The 19,966-nt window shown below is 26.2% G+C and overlaps 5 protein-coding genes across 7 annotated transcripts; 2 read left to right on the forward strand and 3 right to left on the reverse strand.

Moving 5' to 3' along the window:
- The first annotated feature begins 100 nt into the window (after positions 1-100).
- On the forward strand, positions 101-5,483 carry LOC132939838 (lipid scramblase CLPTM1L). Its single transcript, XM_061007234.1, has 11 exons — positions 101-383; positions 993-1,156; positions 1,215-1,312; positions 1,385-1,717; positions 1,835-1,981; positions 2,313-2,451; positions 2,516-2,704; positions 4,472-4,659; positions 4,726-4,861; positions 4,920-5,035; positions 5,100-5,483. The coding sequence occupies exons 2-11, from the start codon at positions 1,004-1,006 to the stop codon at positions 5,185-5,187; spliced, it is 1,587 nt and encodes a 528-aa protein (XP_060863217.1). The 5' UTR covers positions 101-383; positions 993-1,003; the 3' UTR covers positions 5,188-5,483.
- Positions 5,484-7,919: 2,436 nt separating this feature from the next.
- On the reverse strand, positions 7,920-9,321 carry LOC132939841 (uncharacterized). Of its 2 annotated transcripts, XM_061007237.1 has the most exons (3): positions 9,166-9,321; positions 8,908-8,986; positions 7,920-8,831 (listed from the first exon to the last, which is right to left on the reverse strand). In XM_061007237.1, the coding sequence occupies exon 3, from the start codon at positions 8,824-8,826 to the stop codon at positions 8,098-8,100; it is 729 nt and encodes a 242-aa protein (XP_060863220.1). In that variant the 5' UTR covers positions 8,827-8,831; positions 8,908-8,986; positions 9,166-9,321; the 3' UTR covers positions 7,920-8,097. The 2 variants fall into 2 exon arrangements, with proteins under 2 accessions (XP_060863220.1, XP_060863221.1); XM_061007238.1 differs by lacking the exon at positions 8,908-8,986.
- Positions 9,322-10,256: 935 nt separating this feature from the next.
- On the reverse strand, positions 10,257-11,442 carry LOC132939679 (52 kDa repressor of the inhibitor of the protein kinase-like). The gene is made up of 2 exons (XM_061006981.1): positions 10,548-11,442; positions 10,257-10,465 (listed from the first exon to the last, which is right to left on the reverse strand). The coding sequence occupies exons 1-2, from the start codon at positions 11,154-11,156 to the stop codon at positions 10,352-10,354; spliced, it is 723 nt and encodes a 240-aa protein (XP_060862964.1). The 5' UTR covers positions 11,157-11,442; the 3' UTR covers positions 10,257-10,351.
- LOC132938168 (zinc finger MYM-type protein 1-like) lies at positions 11,165-13,181 on the reverse strand. Its single transcript, XM_061004854.1, has 3 exons — positions 13,074-13,181; positions 11,289-12,767; positions 11,165-11,212 (listed from the first exon to the last, which is right to left on the reverse strand). The coding sequence occupies exons 1-3, from the start codon at positions 13,179-13,181 to the stop codon at positions 11,165-11,167; spliced, it is 1,635 nt and encodes a 544-aa protein (XP_060860837.1).
- Positions 13,182-14,201: 1,020 nt separating this feature from the next.
- On the forward strand, positions 14,202-18,422 carry LOC132939515 (store-operated calcium entry regulator STIMATE-like). 2 transcript variants are annotated; one of them, XM_061006716.1, is made up of 6 exons: positions 14,202-14,354; positions 14,501-14,681; positions 15,079-15,223; positions 15,331-15,452; positions 16,888-17,084; positions 17,159-18,422. In XM_061006716.1, the coding sequence occupies exons 2-6, from the start codon at positions 14,564-14,566 to the stop codon at positions 17,360-17,362; spliced, it is 786 nt and encodes a 261-aa protein (XP_060862699.1). In that variant the 5' UTR covers positions 14,202-14,354; positions 14,501-14,563; the 3' UTR covers positions 17,363-18,422. The 2 variants fall into 2 exon arrangements, with proteins under 2 accessions (XP_060862699.1, XP_060862698.1); XM_061006715.1 differs by having other exon boundaries at positions 14,215-14,681.
- The last annotated feature ends 1,544 nt before the right edge of the window (positions 18,423-19,966 follow it).

A 19,966-nucleotide genomic window follows, 5' to 3' on the forward strand; every position in this document is an offset into this window, starting at 1 on the left:
TTATCAGCTATGTCCGTGGTCTATGGCGATACCGGTATTTACATTTGATAACACAATGATTAGTTATAATAATTGTGTGTACATAATTTATGTATTAATGTTAAAAAAATTGCCAAATTACCGATTGGGTTTACAGTTTCCACGATTCACAGAATAAAATTTAAATCTTTATGAGTTCATCTGTATTAAATAAAATCTGAAACATACAAATTTAAACCAACAATTTACATGACATATATTTTTTTATTAGACTGAAGAAATGTTTGATTGGGTATTGTAGACATTTAATTGCAAGTTTAAGACTACTAAATTAATTAAAAATAAGTACACTTGTAGGTACATACATACCCATGAAGTGTAAGAAATAAAACCAAATTTTATTTGTAAGTATATCTTAATTATTAGTTATTATTCTTATTCATCCTGGTTAAAATAATATATATTATAATATTTAATCTATATTATAATAAAGTTGATAGGTATCTAATCAAGCTACTTATATTAATTAATAATTATTACAGGTATATTTTTAACAATTCAAAAACCAGTAATAAAATAATTTAATTAAATATTCTTAAATTTGATAAGTACCTAGGTATATCCTAATAGTTCATTTTTAAAAATATAATTAGCCATTATAATTTTTTTTGTATTTTAATTAAATTACCTATTTTTACACGATCTATTGTTTGTTAACTTTATTAATCATGACGTGCATGTACTAGAAAATTTCAAGTATATTTAAATAATTATATGTACTTACATAGTTACATGTATAATATATATATATTAATCAAATAATGTCTGTTGTGATTCAACAGTCTGCCTGTATAAGTACTACAATTGTATTATAAACTCAATAAATAAACAAAACTTCTCTTAGTTATTTTTAATAGGTATATTATTAGAAAATGTAAATCACAAGTGTAAATATAATTCTGTACAAAAACTAAAATTTAAAGTATACCTAATATAGCCTAATTTTTTTGCAGAAGTCATCACCATGAAACCTGGGTTTACCACAATTGTGACTGTTTTATTCATATCATACTTGTGTAATCTATTTTACTCAATATGGATAATGGTACAACCGCCATCATGTACTAGTGAAGGTCTATGTTTGAAATCATTTTTGTTACGAAAACCGAACTTAGAAGTATATTTTTACTGTATAAATATTTCATTTCATTATTCTTATCGTAATCATTTCTTAGCTTACCATATTTGTTGCACCACATTCAAACCCCCGAGGTCCAGAAGTTATATTTGTAAACAAATTCCTGTTACCAAATTACAATGATTCTTATGAAAGGTATAATTTATAGTATCATACAAACTACTCGTTTTTAAATAAATATCAATAACTTTATTAATTTTAATGCAGATTGATGGCTGTAGAACTACCAAGACTAACCAAACGAAATGGAACATTATATGCACATGTGTTCTTAAGTAAAGCTCAAGAAACACTTTATTCTGGGGATAAATGGACAAATTTATTAACCGATCCTGATACTGTGTACACCTTAGTACCAATGTCTATTTACAAAGAACCTGAATATAAAATTTTTCAATTACTACAAGATGGGGAAAATGTAAAAAATAATGTTGAAAAACCAGTGACACATATAAAGGCTGTATTACCAGTTAGCATGTTAAAAGAACCATTACATTTTTCTCAGATTCATATGCCTAGCGATATTTATCAATATATAAGGTAAAAATAATATGTAATTAGATAAGTTTTTTTAATTTTAAAATTACAAAATAAAACTGTGAGCCTATGTACTTAATTATCTAATTAATGTTTTTATATCTAAAATAATTATTTCAGATTATATAAAAACAAACAAGAGTACTTACCAATTTTCCTACATAACTCTCTTCAAGATAGATCCTTCAATATTACAAAAATTAACAAAAATACTACACATGTACCTATTTTGTTGCGTTATGAACCGTTGAGTTATACTGGACTAAGGTAATGTAAAGATATACCTGTAGCATGATTTTTAGTACTTTTTCCCTTTATTGATATTTTGGTTTTTAATTCAAAAATATAATCGATTTAGTTATTTAAATATAAACTGTAATGTATTTTCACTTGATTAAAGTGACTTGATTTACTCAGTTTGAATTATTTAAAATCTTTAACAGGCATTTATAAATAATATGGATTGTGGATTACTCTATATTAATATTATGTACATAATTATATAGTAAATCTAACTTATTAATTTTGATTTGAAGTTTATTGCAATGTTGTCAAATCTATGTTTTATTTATGTTTTAATTTAATATTTTTCTTTTAGAATATTAACACAAACTCAATTAGCTATGGTAACATTGCAGCAATTTGGATTCAAAAATAAAGATATTGATGAGATTAAAGCTATTTTTGATACCAATCATTATTTGTTATTAATTTCAATTATTGTTGCATTTGTTCACGTGAGATACAAACATTTTTCATAGTTTTCTATGACCTTAAAAATTACCATTTATTTGTTCTCAGATATTATTTGATTTCCTAGCCTTTAAAAATGACATATCATTTTGGCGATCACGAAAATCTATGGCTGGGTTATCATCACGTCTCGTTATGTGGCGTGCCTTTAGTCAAACTGTTGTATTACTTTATTTGTTCGAGGAAAAAGCTTCAATGTTGATCATTGTACCAAGCGTGATCAGTTCTGTAATAGAGGTAAAAGTTATAAGACATTTTATTGATGTAACATAATTGTATTGTTTAAAAAAAACCTAGTAATTCATTTAATGTAAAACACTCATTATTTCAAAACCTATACACATTTTTAAAAATATATTTTTTTTTTATGTAATGGTTTAATTGTTGATCGTCGTGTAAGTATTCTTCCTCCGCTCAGGTTCAGTTAATGCCTGCCACTTCTCTCTCATTTTTATTGTTCAAATCATCATGCTGTATTTACACTTTATATTTTAAACATATAAAATAAAAATAATAATAAATACAAAAGTATTCTTATATTTTAATGGTTTAATTAATGATGAAACCCAATAAAATAATTAAATTAGTTTTATGTATTTCTTAACCTAATGGTCCTCAGCTAAATCAAATTCATTATTATAATATAATTATTTACCCACACGGCATACATATAATGTGTTAATATAAAAATATTAATTAATTCAGCTGTAATTTTATGAATAAATAATAAGTACCTAATAATTACTAATGATTAAAGAGTATACAAACATGTATGGGATACTAAATAAATAGTTATATTTTATTTTACTGAATAACGCAGTTATAACTTTTCTGTTTATAATATTATCTATAATATTTCTGTGAATATTCAATATTTCAACTATTATTACTTATTATATTTATAAATAAAATTTAAAAAGTCCGATAATTATTATTTTTTTTTTATAAAATTAAATAAATATTTTTAATCTTTGGATTTAGGAATAAATTGACTTAACGTGACAATAAAACTAATTATAAATGTATAACAAATGATTTAAATATTCAAAAATGTGAGATATAAGTGGCAAGCATCAACTAAACTCGAGAAACGGAGAATACTTTTTAGGTGGTTGTCAACTAAACTACTACCTTTTTTACTTAGTTTTAAGTTTGTTACAACTAATCAAATAACATTTTTAACATTTTTAATTTCATAATACACAGCGAAATATTATAAAATTATGTGTAGTATTTTGATGTATAAGAATAAAATGTTATAAAATAGTTTTGATGAGTGGAATAATGGACCAATATTTCACAAGGCCTTCCACCCAGCTCTTCTAAACTATAAATACTAGATCCAATCTTACATCTATTTTATACTTTTGAAAACAATTTTTAAGGACTATTATCCTTAGTATAACCATTTTAATAACTGTGAAACAACTCATTTAAATTTTTAATTAGATATATCAAATTGTTCAAAAAATGTATAACCTAAATTATTTACAGTAAAATAAGCCATAAGGGGGTTTTCATTTAAAATACAACAGTATCCCCACAGAAAAGACGTTGACTACCACATGACCGCTGGCCGTCACACAATATGTATCGTCGGAACGCCAATCATGTTTTTCAGTAACACTACAAATTTGTATGTACTATTGTATTTGAAAGAAGCATTTAAAATATAATAAAAATGTTTACTACATCAAATATTATAATGTTTCCCGCTATGCAACGGCGCATTTTTTAGTGCATGATTTAGTGCACTAGCGGTCATGTGGCGTGGTAGTAATGATCAACTATGGGTGCTCGCGGTCAAAAACGTATACAATTTGAAAATTACAGATGACCTTTGTACAAAAAAATTCCAGAATTTTAAAATTAAGTATATATTTAGAAATTTCAAAAATCAGAATTTGAATAATTTCATTATTAAATGGAAAATAGAGATGAGCATACTCGGTTAATCACCATGTATATACCTACATTTAAAATTTTTTTTTCATAATTATTTAGATTTGGAAAGTGTTTAAAATCATACCAATAGATTGGAAAAATCTAAAACTGAAACAATTAACCTTAAATCGTGCTGAGGAGGATACTAAAAAGTTTGATGCTGAATCCATGAAATATCTATCGTATGTCTTATACCCACTGTGTGCTGGTGCTGCTATTTATTCACTTATCTATGAACCACAAAAAAGGTTTGATCTTCCCTCATATCATTTGTTTATAATACTTGAAATGTATTAATCTAAAAATGTATTTAGCTGGTATTCTTGGAGTATCAAAAGTCTTGTCAATGGAGTCTATGCATTTGGTTTTCTTTTCATGTTACCTCAACTTTTTATCAACTATAGACTTAAATCAGTTGCTAATCTTCCTTGGAAAACATTTATGTATAAGGTGAGTTTTTAGAATTTTTTTATGTACATATTTTATTTTAAACTATTATGTTATACAGGCATTTAACACTTTCATTGACGACTTGTTTGCATTTATCATTCCCATGCCAACTGCCCATCGATTAGCCTGTTTCAGGGATGATATAGTTTTTCTCATTTATATTTATCAAAGATGGTAAATAATATCATTATGAAAGTCAAAATGAACTCATCCTTTAACTAATTATATATTATATTAGGTTGTATCCCGTGGATCAAAGTAGATTTGATGAAGATGTTGAAGTACCTGAATCGCCTTCTGAAGAACTAAAATCTAAAACTGATTAATTTATTGAAGGTTGTATTTTATATATTAACAATTATGTTATAAAAATAAGATATATGATTTTTGTTAATGCACTTAATGCACTAAAATATATTATATTTTTGATATGTTCTTTGTGATATTTTAAATTGAAATAGTTACTGTGTTCTGTACTTATAAGCGTGAAAGTTATATAAGACAAATACTTTTGTTTTCTTATAAGATCTGTCGTGAAGACAAATAATACTTTTTATAGATATGGGTTATTTTTAATGTAACCATTAGTATTGTTATTTTAAATATTATACTTTAATGTTACTTTGGTGGTTGATAAAAAAAAAAACTTTTTGACATTTTTATATGTACCAGAATAGTTGCATTGTAATTTATTTATAACCTAAATAAGTCAACAAAAGATAGTAATTAATTTTATTTGTCCATTATTATAGCATGTTATTGGCTGATTGAAGTTAATTTAAAATAAAATTAAAATAATTTGTACGTATTTTAGATTCTGAGCGAAGCGATGAATGTATTGATTCTACAATGATGTGTTTTTTTTTTTATTTTTTTTTTTATTTTTGTGTCTGTCATCACCTTTTAGGACAGTAAAAGTGCTTGGATTTTCTTCAATAGTAACTTTTCTGATAGCAAAGTGAATCTAGTTGGTACTTTGGGGGGTCAAAAGTAAAAATTTCCCAGTAGTTTTCACAAGCGACGTGAAAAACAAAAGAAAAATTAAGGAAAAACGGGAATTTTTACGCAAAATCTGTTTTCGAGAAAATCGATTTTGGTTTTTGGTGTAACTCTAAAACAAATGACCGTAGGGACATGAAATTTTGACTGAATGTTTATATTAGCATTTTCTATACACCATAAAATTTACAAAATATTTTGACTCTTTTTGAGCTGTTTACGGCCATTGTCAGTTTTCAATTTTTTTAGTTTTTTTTTCTATAAATATCAATACAATTTTATCTGTTGAGTAAAAAAGCTTGAAAATTTAATAGAAGGCTCCTAGGTTATTGTTTCAAAGGCAGATGAAAAAAATTAAAAATTCTTAGTCACAGTTTTTAATTATAAGCATTTTAAGTTCAAATTTTGACAAAATACGGAAAATTCACGAAAATTAGCAAATTATTTTGAGTTGAGAATTCATAAAAAATTTTCTTTTTAAATCTAAGATTTGAAAATGTAATATAAGATTACTCAAAAGTTTGTCTACCTTTATCAAAAAAAAAATGTCTAGAAGAAACTTAAATTAAATTTTTATGAGCGTCTGAAATTTATATTTTTACAACATTTGATATTTACTCGATTTCTCATGTAACAATTTTCTTATTTTATTGTAATTAAAAAACGAATGACTGTAGATACTTGAAAATTTCACTGAATGTTTATATTAGCATTTTCTATACACCATAAAATGTTGAAAATATTTTGACTCTTTTTGAGCTGTTTACGGACATTGTCAGTTTTCAATTTTTTTAGTTTTTTTTTCTATAAATATGAATAAATTTTTATTTGTTGGGTAAAAAAGCGTGAAAATTTAATATAAGGCTCCTGATATATCGTTCTAATAGCAGTTGAAAAATATTAAAAATACATAGGCACAATTTTTTTTTATAAGCATTTAAAGTTCAAATTTTGACAACATTTATCAAATTTATAATTTATTAATTATTTTGTAGTTAAAAATGTATAAAATGTTTAACTTTTATGGCTAAGGATTGAAAATTTAAAACAAGGCTCCACGTAAATAGGTTATATATAAATTACTTTATTCACAATAATATCATCAAATATACTTGGTAATATCATAGGCTGACTGACCGTTTTCGCTCAGAATCGTTTTTCTTATACAATGATATTATATCATTGAATTCAAATTTAACACCATCCATTACAGTGACCCACTTGTAACCTACTGTACAGCAGAGCGACATCCACTTATCCACCTTTTTCTCATTAAACATATCTAAACATTTATAGAGTATCATAAATTCAGTATGATTTTGATTTATGTAACCATTCTAGGTATTTTAATTATTCTTCTCAAACATTTTTAAAAAATAATTTAGGTAAATATGTTACTGGGATATTGAATTTGTATTAATTAGTACGTTTATATGATTCTATTGCATAGTTTGAATTCTACGAGTATTCGCTTTTGTACTAGTTCCTGATAGTTTAATTTATTTTATTTACCAGTAAATTTCAAAATCCTAAAACCGTTTTAACGCCCAAGTATAAAATATGTAAATACTGATTGAATAATATGGTTTCAGTGCAAAATAATAGTATTTCAATCTTCTGAAGTGCAAAAAACAATTCTATTCATAGTTATCACTTATTTATATATTTTATACTCGCGATATTATTACTAACTATTTAATCGTTCCTGTTGTAGATATTTAAATGCACTTCAAAATGGGGTAAGTATTTTCTTAATTAGACCATTAGCTTAACGAGATTTTTGTTTTTGTGACTTACTACCACTTTTTAAAGAAATTTATTCATAAAGACTTGTAGTCTTTCGTATCTTTCATTACCATATATACCATATTTTATACAAAATGAGGGATATCATATAATCATAGTATTGTACCACTTTATTGTTAAAATAATTTTCTTACTATTAGTGTACTCATTAATGATTATATGTAACCGATTTTATATATTATTAATAATATCATTATACTAATTTCAATACATTATATAATATTTTAAGAAGAAATAATAACAAATTTTAAAATTCAATTTAAGAATGAATATATTTTTTTTTTAATTAAGGATAATTACACATTAAATTTTATTTCAAATGTCAATATATCAAAAAACAACTCAGTCTCTTTGTTGTCTATGACAAACAATAAACTGATTATAACTGTTTAAACAATGGGTACATAAGACGAAAAAATTACATTTTAATTTCATTGCAACTGACTTACAAGTATTGCAAGATGGACAACAGGCATTTGAAAATTATACCCAGTGTTATATAACTTATCCAAAAGTGTGATGATTTCACTCATTCTTGTTTTTCTTTCAAGTCTATACTTAAGACATTTTGCGACCAAAGATCTTTTATTTTTTTTTTTGGATACTTCAGAATCAACTTGTAAAATTTGTATGCAAAAAGTAAGACATTTTTTGAATGCCAAATCAAACGCATCATCGTCCCCATATAAAAGAGATCCTCTTGTTATATTATTCAAGCATTCTACTATATAATCCCATAAAGTCATTTCCCCAAAATGATTCCGATATGAACTGAGCAGTAATTGTTCATACTCTTTATCCATGTATTGAGCACATGGGGGATGCAGCTTGAGATTTTTATCAAGAACATTATAATACTGTTCAACTATTCCAACGTCTGTACATTCTAACATTTCGTTGACTAAGAACTTCATTGTATCTGCGTTGAAATAAGATGTGTTTGTTATGTACATTACAATAAGTCTTACGTTTTTTGGCCCTCGGTTAGCAGCTAATTCAGCCAGATTACTACTGAAAGGAACTGCGATATTAGAGTGAGCATCTTCTGGTATATTATTTTTATTGATGCACTCACAAGATGTGAACACAAACTGGGCAGGACTCGATCCATTTAATGATGAAATATATCTTATGACTCTGCTATCTTTCAAAATGTTCATGGTGCCTAATTTGAAAAAACAATATTAGTTATTTAAGCATGGTTAGTAATACGATGTTTTCGTTCAAGTATTTATAATTACCAAGTAAAAATGTCTATACATGCAATATAATAGTTTCAAGCTCGTACAATTCAAAATATTAGGAAAAGTTGAAGTGGATCTGAACAAAACATAAAAATATAAAATTATACTAATTACAAAAACAATCAACCGCGGCAAAAATATTTAGAAATGCAATCAACACTACTACATGGTACCACGATTTAAAGTATATCTTAAATCGTGCATACTGCATAGTAAATATTACACTAATTGACATGATTATTCTGTGATACATACCATTTTAGTATACGAAATAATTCTATACTAAATCTTAATTCGTATTTCGTAGTACCACGATGTAGGTAAAACAACAGAATATATGAAATATATTTCATATTTTCATATATTCTGCGGTAAAACGGTGTAGTCACTCGAGTTTAAAAGTGAGCCCTAATCAGACGGCACTTTGGTTAGCGCGTCTTCCGCCAGGTAGCGCTAAAAAGGCCGTATTGTATGCCGTTTTGCGTATTATCCGCGGTAAAGTTTAAAAATTACAGACTTCAGTATTCATTCAAATTTATAATAAATATGATCAAATATGCACTATATAATATTATGTCATTATGATACTATTAAATACTATTGTCGTAAAAAATCGTTCCGGTAAGACTAAAAATATTGTCGGAATAGCATTTTCTCTTAATGCCGGACGTATTCGTTCAATGTATTTAATTGACCCATCAGGCATTTTACATTCGTATTTTAAAAATTGTCTTCTTTTAAATGTAAACCGCAAACTACATATTTTACAGATAAGTTCCTATCTGTCTGTGGTATTTTATTATTCCATACAGATAGTAAGTCTATACTAGACTACCTATTCAAACATTGTACTTGTATATTAGTTGTTCTTCTTATTAAAAATATAAAGTCGCTAAGTGCCCGTATTACAATTGTTAAACTATGGTTAAACCACCGAATTCGGCTGGTAAAATTAGTGGGTTATGTGTAACCGAGGTTTAAACTATGATTGTAAAACAGGCCCTAAGAAGTCTAAGAGATAACTTAGAAACTAAAATGTTGATATAAATGACATTATGCAAACATTAAATTTATATTAAAAATCAAACCGTTCATTATTATTGGTGTGTTGGATAATTAATTGTATATTTAATTATTTTAGTATTCAGTTATATACTTATATGTATTGTATAGTTTTCTTTTGTCTTAAAAAAAATGTTATATAAAGATCAGTAGAATAATAAAAAAATTGTGGACTCCAGCGTCTTCATGGTGGTCAACGTGTTAAGTTGGGTTACAGGCAGTGGCGTAGATACGATTTTTTTCTGGGGGGGGTTTTAAAATATATTTATGATACAAATTACAAGTTATTAGTTTTTTACGTACGTTATTTTTATTTTGTTTCAAATTTGTATTAATTATAAATAGTTTTTATAGTTTTATATTAGTTTATTATAATAATTCATAAAATAAAATCCACTCGACGTTTGTTAATAGATAATTCGTCCAACACTTCCTTTGCATCTACTGATATTGAACGATGAATGGAGAGCATTGCCAAACCATTTAATCTTTTCTAAAAATGTAAAATATCATTCATATTTATTATTTTTATTTAATTAGTTCTTATATATTATATTATACAATTTTATAAATACCTCTGACATTGTATTCCTTAGGTACGTCTTAATTCTCTTTAATGATGAAAAAGATCTTTCGGATGAAGCTGTTGAAACAGGTAGTGTTGCTAAAATTTGTAGTAATTTGTATATATTTGGATACATGTTATTGCAGATAACTAAAGCATCCATAGCATTTGTAGGTTGTTTATCTAGTGCAAGTATTTTACGTCGCCAAAGTTTTAACTCAGATACCAAAATATCTTTATTGTTATCTGCCAAATCATCATTATAAAAATCTATCAAACTAATAAATTCATCTTTTTCAAGTGTTGTCATTTCTGACGTTTTTGGAAATAAGTTTTGAAATCCTTTTAATGTTTTCTGATGTTCAATAAATCTCGATTCAATTTCGTTAATAAACAATTCTAAATAAGGTATGAATATTGTTATTTTAAAATATTCTTCAGGCGTGTTCACTGAATAGTTATCTCTGTTTTTTTGTTTACGTGCAATTCGAGGTAATGATATTGAAAAACACAACTCCTGAGCTAGAACAGATGCTTTTGTATAGATTTCATGAAAATATTCATCAATGTTACTTCGAATTGTTTTTAATTCAGACAGTGTCGCATTAGCTAATATCATAGCTTCTCTTAAATCAATGGCAACGCTTTGGAATTGTTTAGATAGTGGCAATCCAACTGCAAATATTTTCGATAAAACCAAAAGTGATATGATAAACTCTCCTTGTAAGATTGAATTTTTTAAATTATTTGCTTGACTTGAGGTATCACCATCGGCCCAACTACTAATAGTGTCTAAGGAATCAACGACACATTCCAAAAGTTCGATAAAATCGTGAACTGAATGAAAACGTTCGATCCATCTTGTAGCACAGTTGCGTTTTAATGTTTTTGCATTAATTGTTCCATTAAAGTCTTCGATTGCTTGTAAAAGTATATTTTTTCGTTTGGGGTATACAAAGAAATCTCGTGATTTTCCAATCGTACCCAAGCAGTTTCTAATTGGTTGTATTGTACAAGATTTAGATACTGCCAAGTTAAGGGTGTGTGCTGTACAGTGAACATAAGTTGCCATCGGATACAATTGAGAAATATGTGACCTAACACCATTAAATTGTCCAGACATAGCTGCAGCCCCATCGTACCCCTGTCCACGTAAATACTTAAGTTCTATCCCGAACGCCTTTAAATTTTCAATAATAAGAGTTGCTAAGCCTTTGCCAGTTAAATCGTTTGTAGGAACAAATTGCAAAAAATCTTCTCTGACAACTAATTCATCTATATCAACATATTTAGCACATAAAGACACTTGCTCTATACCAGATACATCGGCGGTTTCGTCAGCAAGGACAGTGAAACACTTTGCTTTATTTATTTTAGCTACAATTTTATTAAGTATTACCGTGTTGCAACAATCAATAATAGCATTTTGGCTAGTAGGACTAATATATTTATTTCGTTCACCTGGACCTTCAAGAAATGTTTTAAGCTTTAGATCACCACGAGCTCTATACCGCAATAGTTCCCTAAAGTTTCCTTCATTTGTAGTTTGCATTGTTTCTACATTGATTTTACCAAAATCTCTATGTCCTCGTATTGCAAGCTCTTGACGACCACATAAAATAATAACTTCAATTATAGGTAAAATATTTATTCTGTTTTCATTTACTTGTTTACTACGGGCTGTATCTAATTGATTTTCAATGGATATACTTGGATTATTTCTCATTTTTAAAAAGTTATCGGTGTCTATTACACTTTTAATATGATAATTTAGTTTATCATGTTTAGTAAATGTTTCTATAGCGTGTTTCCAATTATCAAATTTGTTTAATACCAAAGCACCAAGTTTCTGGCCATTTATTCCACCTTCAGATTTTGAAAAAGCAACACAAAGTCTACAAAATGCACCATCTTCTTTTTCTGAGTATGCTAACCATCGCCATCTTAATAACCAATTGAATTGAAATTTGCTCGTTTGCCCTTTTTTATTTTTATCGAAGTTTTTATGTATAGGAAAATTAAACGTTATATCTGGTGTCCATATACTATTTATAACTGTATGAATTTCACTATGAGACAATACATGGTTAACAAAATATGTTATGTCATTAATTCTTATATCAACCGAAGTAAAAGATGAAGAAGGTATACAGGTTTCAAGAGTCTTAATATTTAGATCATTTTTATGGAGGTCGTTATCGCTGTTTTCGTCGATTTTATAATTGATTTTCTTAAAATAAAACTCAGAAGTGTAAACACTCGAATAATTTCTATAACTATATTAATATAATATATAGTAATAATAATATTACACATGTTAATTTGTACTAGTATTATTTACCTATCTATTATTTAAAATTCTAACCAATATAAAAAAGATTTGTTTTTTTTTTTGGTGTAGGGGGGGGGTGGAAACCCCTTACACCCCCCCCCCCCCCCGTAACTACGCCACTGGTTACAGGTATGTTAAAGTACATAAGTACACAAATTATTATTTTAATTTAAAATAAAAAAATAACTAATGAGTGAGTGTTACTTGTGGTGGATGGAACATGGGTGGTTCATTCTTCCCTTCTGCTTTTAATTTTTTAGTATTGCTCAAATAGCCAGATTTACATGCAGGAACAAAACATTTGTTAGGCATATAAATTAGGACTATATGAAATATGTTTAAAAAAATAATAAGTTTAGGATAGATGGTAATAGTTCTACAATGTGATAGTGTGGTACTAAAGAATAATAAAATATAAATAAACGATGTTCATCAATATGTTAATAATATGTTTATTATTCAATACAAATATACTGAAATAGACCATATTGCTTATAAAATATTTCCGAAACCTGGCCTTCTTAGCGTTCCTGGTGGACAATTGTGTAACTAAACTGCCGGGAAAACGGTACTCGTTTATTTCTCATACGTACAATTGATAGTGAAATAAATATATTTTGTCATGGTGACTACACCGTTTTACCTACATCGTGCGTAGTACATAATAGCATAGAACAATTTACTAGTATACTCACACGCCAGTAATGGCTAATATCATGGCTAATATATTCTTATCTAAGCCGCAAACAATAAAAAGCCGCGAAATAAAAAATTTTATTATTGTTATATTCTGTGACTGTACTAACTACTAACTGTATCAATGTGAAATAATAATTGCCAAACATACTATGATTGGGCGGAACCACGTTGGTCTCCTCTATGGCGTGCAGCAGCTGTCATAGAATAATTACTGTTTAACTTTAAACTTTTACTTTTACCATTTAAGTCCTAAACGGCCGTTCTTACCATAGACAGATAAATAAATATAAATATAATATAAATTATTTATATGTCTATGGATGGCAACGATATATCGATAACTTCATCTGATATGTCGATATTTTTATATCGCTCGAGGACTTCGATAAATATTCACTTCCCGATATAACCGATAATATATTATACGTTTTACGCACGGCTATAGCCTATAGATAGATACTATCTTTAATCGTGGTTTTACTATTATTATTGTTCTATGATCTATTCTAAAAGAAGTGGGAACCATAGAGTAATATTACACAAACTGATACTATCAGCTGATTTTCTCCGATAAAAAATATTTATGAGATAACAGATAAGATAACAAAAACCACACGCTAATAAGTTGATAACGAAGAGATTATAACATTTATTATTTTATTGTGATTGAGCTTTTTAACATATTATTTTCATCAATACTCTAATTTTAAAAAAGTTATTCCGTAGTTGTTAAAACTGAATGGATCAATGATTTTGTTTTTAACGTGATATCTGTCTTCCATTACGGTAGTTATTAAAGGAATTAGTTTTACTTAAACAATAAAATGAGTCAATTATGATCATGTACACATTTTTATATTGCATTACCAATAATACTCAAGTATCTTACAATTATCTGCCCATCGTTCATTATATTTTATCTTTTGTAACAGTAACTATAAAAACATAAGTGCTGGTTTCTTTCTTGTAAAACCACGGCTTAAAATACATGTGTCATGACGGTAGACATTTTTGATGAACCAGATGTGCATTGCAAACCAAATGCATTAGTCGGTAATTTTGGATGGTTCCTACAAGGCCTTTTGGCTACATTGGCATTCCTCTGTTTAATAAGTAAGATGTGTTTTTAGTTACAGTTAAATTTGTACTACAATTTACAATTCTACAGACATTTTATTAATTTTCTAAGGAAGGCTTCTTCTCAAGTTTATTTTTCTCTGTCAATTAAATATACACATGTTTTCACAATTTTTCATTGTAAATGTTTACAGATAGTATATTTTCCAAAAATTCTATTTTTTATTCGTGTTTACATAATAAGTACTTTCTTTTAACTTTGTATAAATATTACTTACATCTGATGTTACATAATCAAGATGCTTCGAAAATACTTTAAAGGTTTCACCTCGTGTTGAATATCAATAACCTATATCAATTTCATATAAAAATTAATATTCAAACTTATTGTCCTAACACATTTTAAATTTATGTATAATATGTTTGTTATCAGTAAAACGATTTTGTGAACCAAAATATGATCGACGACCCTGGAAAGTATGGTTTTTTGATACTTCTAAACAAGGAATGGGGTCCTTGCTTATGCATTCAGCAAATTTGGTTTTGGCTGGTCAAATTCAAGGTGATCCATGCACATGGTGAATATCTATAGCTATTTTTATATTATAAATCATAATTTTTTTTATTTACCTAAGGTTTTTCTAATAAATTTTAAATACTTAAATTGATTATTTTATTTTTTTAGGTATATGATTCATTTTTTAATGGATTCGTCACTTGGTCTTTTATTGATATTTTTTGGCATACGATTTTCACAACATGTAGCAAGAGTAAAAAATTGGGAATCTTTTAACTTTGGAGAATATGGTATGATTTTAATAAGTATTGTATGCATTCTTACTTCTTATTACTTGGTATTATGGTTTAGTGGTATAATTGTAAATATGTATAAAAAAAATATTTTTGAACTAGTTGGTGCATTGGGGAGGACAAAATCCTATAGTCACATAAGTGTTCATAAGCGCCGAGAAAAACAAAATAAAAATTAAGGATAACCGAGAATTTTTATGCTAAATCAGTTTTCGACAAAATCAATTTTGGGTTTTGATATGACTCTAAAACAAATGACCGTAGATACATGCAATTTTCAATGAATGTTTATACTAGCATCTTCTACACACTATAACATTTTCAAAATATTTTGACTTGTTTTGAGCTTTTTACAGATATTTTCAATTATCAATTTTTTTAGTTTTTTTTTCTATAAATGTCAATCAAATTGTATTTGTTGGGTCAAAAAGAATGTAATATAATGTTACAATCACATTTGAAAAATATTAAAAATCCAGTCACAATTTTTTTTTAAACGCATTTAAAGTTCGAATTTTGACAAAATTTATCAAATTTAAAATTCAATAATTATTCTGTAGTTAAAATTGTATAGTAATGATTGAAAATTTAAAACAAGGTTCCATGTAAATAGGTTTTAATATATAAAATACTATATTAACAATAATATCAAATATTCTTAGTAATATCATTGGCTGGCTGACCGTCTTTGCTGAGAATTGCTTTTCTTATACAATGATATTATATTTAACAATTTTCTTATTTTATTATAATTAAAAAACGAATGACTGTAGATACTTGAAAATTTCACTGAATGTTTATATTAGCATTTTCTATATACCATACAATTTATAAAATATTTTGACTCTTTTTGAGCTGTTTACGGACATTGTCAGTTTTCAATTTTTTTAGTTTTTTTTTCTATAAATATCAATAAAATTTTATTTGTTGGGTAAAAAAGCGTGAAAATTTAATATAAGGCTCCTGATATATCGTTCTAATAGCAGTTGAAAAATATTAAAAATACATAGGCGCAATTTTTTTTTATAAGCATTTAAAGTTCAAATTTATAATTTATTAATTATTTTGAAGTTAAAAATGTATAAAATGTTTAACTTTTATGGCTAAGGATTGAAAATTTAAAACAAGGCTCCACGTAAATAGGTTATATATAAATTACTTTATTCACAATAATATCATCAAATATACTTGGTAATATCAAAGGCTGACTGACCGTTTTCGCTCAGAATCGTTTTTCTTATACAATGATATTATATCATTGAATTCAAATTTAACACCATCCATTACAGTGACCCACTGTACAGCAGAGCGACATCCACTTATCCACCTTTTTTTACAGTTAATACCACTTTGTATGTATCTTATTATAATATATTTTATAAATAGGTACAGCAATATATTACTACTGATAATGTACTTTTTTGTTTTTCAGGAAAACCAGAATCAATTAGGATCTGGTTTATTCAGTGTGGCTTATATTTGTCACTTTTATGTTGTGTTAAAATTGTTATTACATTGTTGATTTCATTAGACATCTGGCGAGTTATCACAAAATTTATCATGTCACCATTTACTGACCCTAGAACAGAATTAACTATAGTCATGCTTATTATACCTCTATTTATAAATGTAAGGAACTATATTAATGTGTATTATGAATTTAGCATTATAAATACTTATACAATATTTCTATACAAATATAGGCTCTTATGTTTTGGGTGACCGATGACATTTTGATGCATAGAAGTCGTCATCGAGTTGGTTTATTGCGACGTATAAAAATACAATACCATAAAGTTCAGCAAAGTGGTAGACTTGAAGATTCACCTGTTTCTGATGATGATGAATTGCTCAATCTAGATGAAACATCAACAATTCTACGATCTAGTGGAGTTCAGGGTTTTTAATACGTTTCATAATTTCATTTTTAAATAATCATGCACTATGGTATTTACTTAATTCCTCAATTTTAATCGACATTCCTTCAATGTATATTACATAATATTATACACCTCTTAAAAACATATTGTGAACATTATACAATTTTCAATTTTGTTTATTACTTTTATATTTATTTATATAATTTAATAATATGAGTACTATTTTATATTTACCAATCTTAAAAGTGCTAACAATCATTAGTTTTTACAAATATATTAAATTAATTTAAAATTATATAATTTGTATAGTAATTTAATGTTGATATACACAATTATATAGTTAAAACTTGAATTATATTATAATGTATTCATGTTTAAACCATAATTTCTTTGGTTTTATGTATTTTAAAATTTTAATAAACCAATTTCCTACAAAAATATTTGGTAGACAAAATAACATATCACACTGATAGCAATATGCATGGGAAAATAAATAAATGTATATTTGTATTGAACTGTATTTTATGCATATTATAATGTTTGAGTGATGATAGATATGACCATCGACCATGTCAATTGTGAAGTAATGATTTATAAATTAAACCAGTACAAGTTGCAAGTCTATCAAACTTAAAAAAAAAAACTAATGAAATAATTACTAGATTTTTCAGTCAACTTTTATAAATTGTAAATTGTTTTATCTTTTCTTATATATTTTAAAGCGGATGTTCGAAGCAAATTATTTCTAATCCAATAATATAGATTAAGCATATTTATTTTTGCATACAAAATGTTTTTCTTGTAATTTATTTTACCATAGTAATTAGTCCAAGAGCTTAAATGACTGTGATACAAATTATAGTAATATCAAAATGTTATAAATCTAAAATATTATATCCTTAGCCATACCCTGTTTTAGGATTGTTAGTAATTTTTTACTTGTAAATTTTGTACTTGGTAAAAACCTAATTGATTATAAATATATATATATATTTTTCAGTAATTTTATATACAAATATTATAGCCAAAGTCTAAATTACATTTTTATTTTGTATCAATAATTTTCAGACATTAAAATTATGTTTATTATATATTGTTATACTTATGTTGTTTGTTATTTATTAATCATAGCATGAAAAAATGAATTTTATACCTTGTTAAAATTATTTTTATCATAGAAACTTGTTAGTTAAACTTAATATCTTGTTTTTATTTTTAAAACAGAAACTCCCAACATTTAAAAGATATTCACATTACATAAAATATTGTGTATTTTTTTTTAGGTACTTAAAAAATGACAAGGCATTAACGAGTTCAAACGTTAAAGTTAAGTTAAAAAGTTAATTTTATTTAAACTTTTTACTTAACTAGTTACTTTTGGCTTTTCATTAACTTAACTGTTAACTTACTAAATTTCTTTCTTAATTAACGTGAAATTAACGAGTTAATTTTTCATTTTAAGAAGTAAGTTAAGTTAATTTATTTTGTTTTTAATTTTATAATATTTCACTATTTCAGTCTATTTCGTTTTCATGTCAAAAAATATGTATCGTAAATTGTTTAAAGTTAAAAATTTATATCATTCGAATCTAACTTATATGAAAATACTGTATGAAGTATTAAGACTATATCCTAAAATTTAGTTTTGGATTGGAAAAAATTAAGTACGCTAGCGTTGTATAAACAAATTAACTTTTTCTTAACTTAATAAAAGGTTAACAAAAAGTGTGTATTAACTTTTAACTTAACTGAGCTAACCTATAGTTAAATTAACTTTTAACTTTTAAATTTTTGTTATTGGTGCATATTAACTTAACTGAGTTAAAAAAAATCTTTAACTTGCCCAGCCTTGAAAAATGACTTTGTATAGAAAGTGTTAATTAAAATTATCTATTCAAATAGGTATTTTATTAATAGTATTAACATAATTTATTTCAAGCTGTAATTCATATTCAATATTGAGAGGAATTAGTCCTCAATTATTTTATCACAGTTCATATCAATTGTAAATGCGTAGATAAATAAAAAATCATCCGAACCTAAATCCGTAAGTCAAGTTTGGAGGGATATTTAGTGTCCCAAAAATGTCAGATTTAAACATTTGACAAAAGAAAAACTAAAGAACTAACAAAACAACAGCGTGAAAACGGGAATATTTATGGAACGACAATTTATGATGAAATTGATTTGTTTTATTTTCGTAAATCAATAACTGCAGATACTTGAAATGTTCACAAAATATATTTTTTATTGGCATTTATCTAGATGTAATCTATTTAAAAAAATATTTGTGCTATTATTAAAAACAATTGAAATTATTGCTTATTTTCTTTTTTTTTTATGTATGTACATCGTACATTTGCATATTATGTGTATATTTCATAAATATTCTTCTTATTATAGTGTAAATAATTAAATTATACAATCCGTTAACACGGATTATATTATATAGTTATTTTAAACATATATTATTGGATACACCATACACATATTGTGTTTTCTTGAACGATCGTTTTATATCGATATGTTTGTAGTATTATCGTTAGATACTTAGATAATAGATACACTCAATTACTCAAATATGTTGAATGTTGAATGTTTATGAAATATACACGTTATAATATGCACATG

The sequence above is a fragment of the Metopolophium dirhodum genome, chromosome 2 (genome assembly GCF_019925205.1).
Source record: "Metopolophium dirhodum isolate CAU chromosome 2, ASM1992520v1, whole genome shotgun sequence".
Lineage (NCBI taxonomy): Eukaryota > Metazoa > Arthropoda > Insecta > Hemiptera > Aphididae > Metopolophium > Metopolophium dirhodum.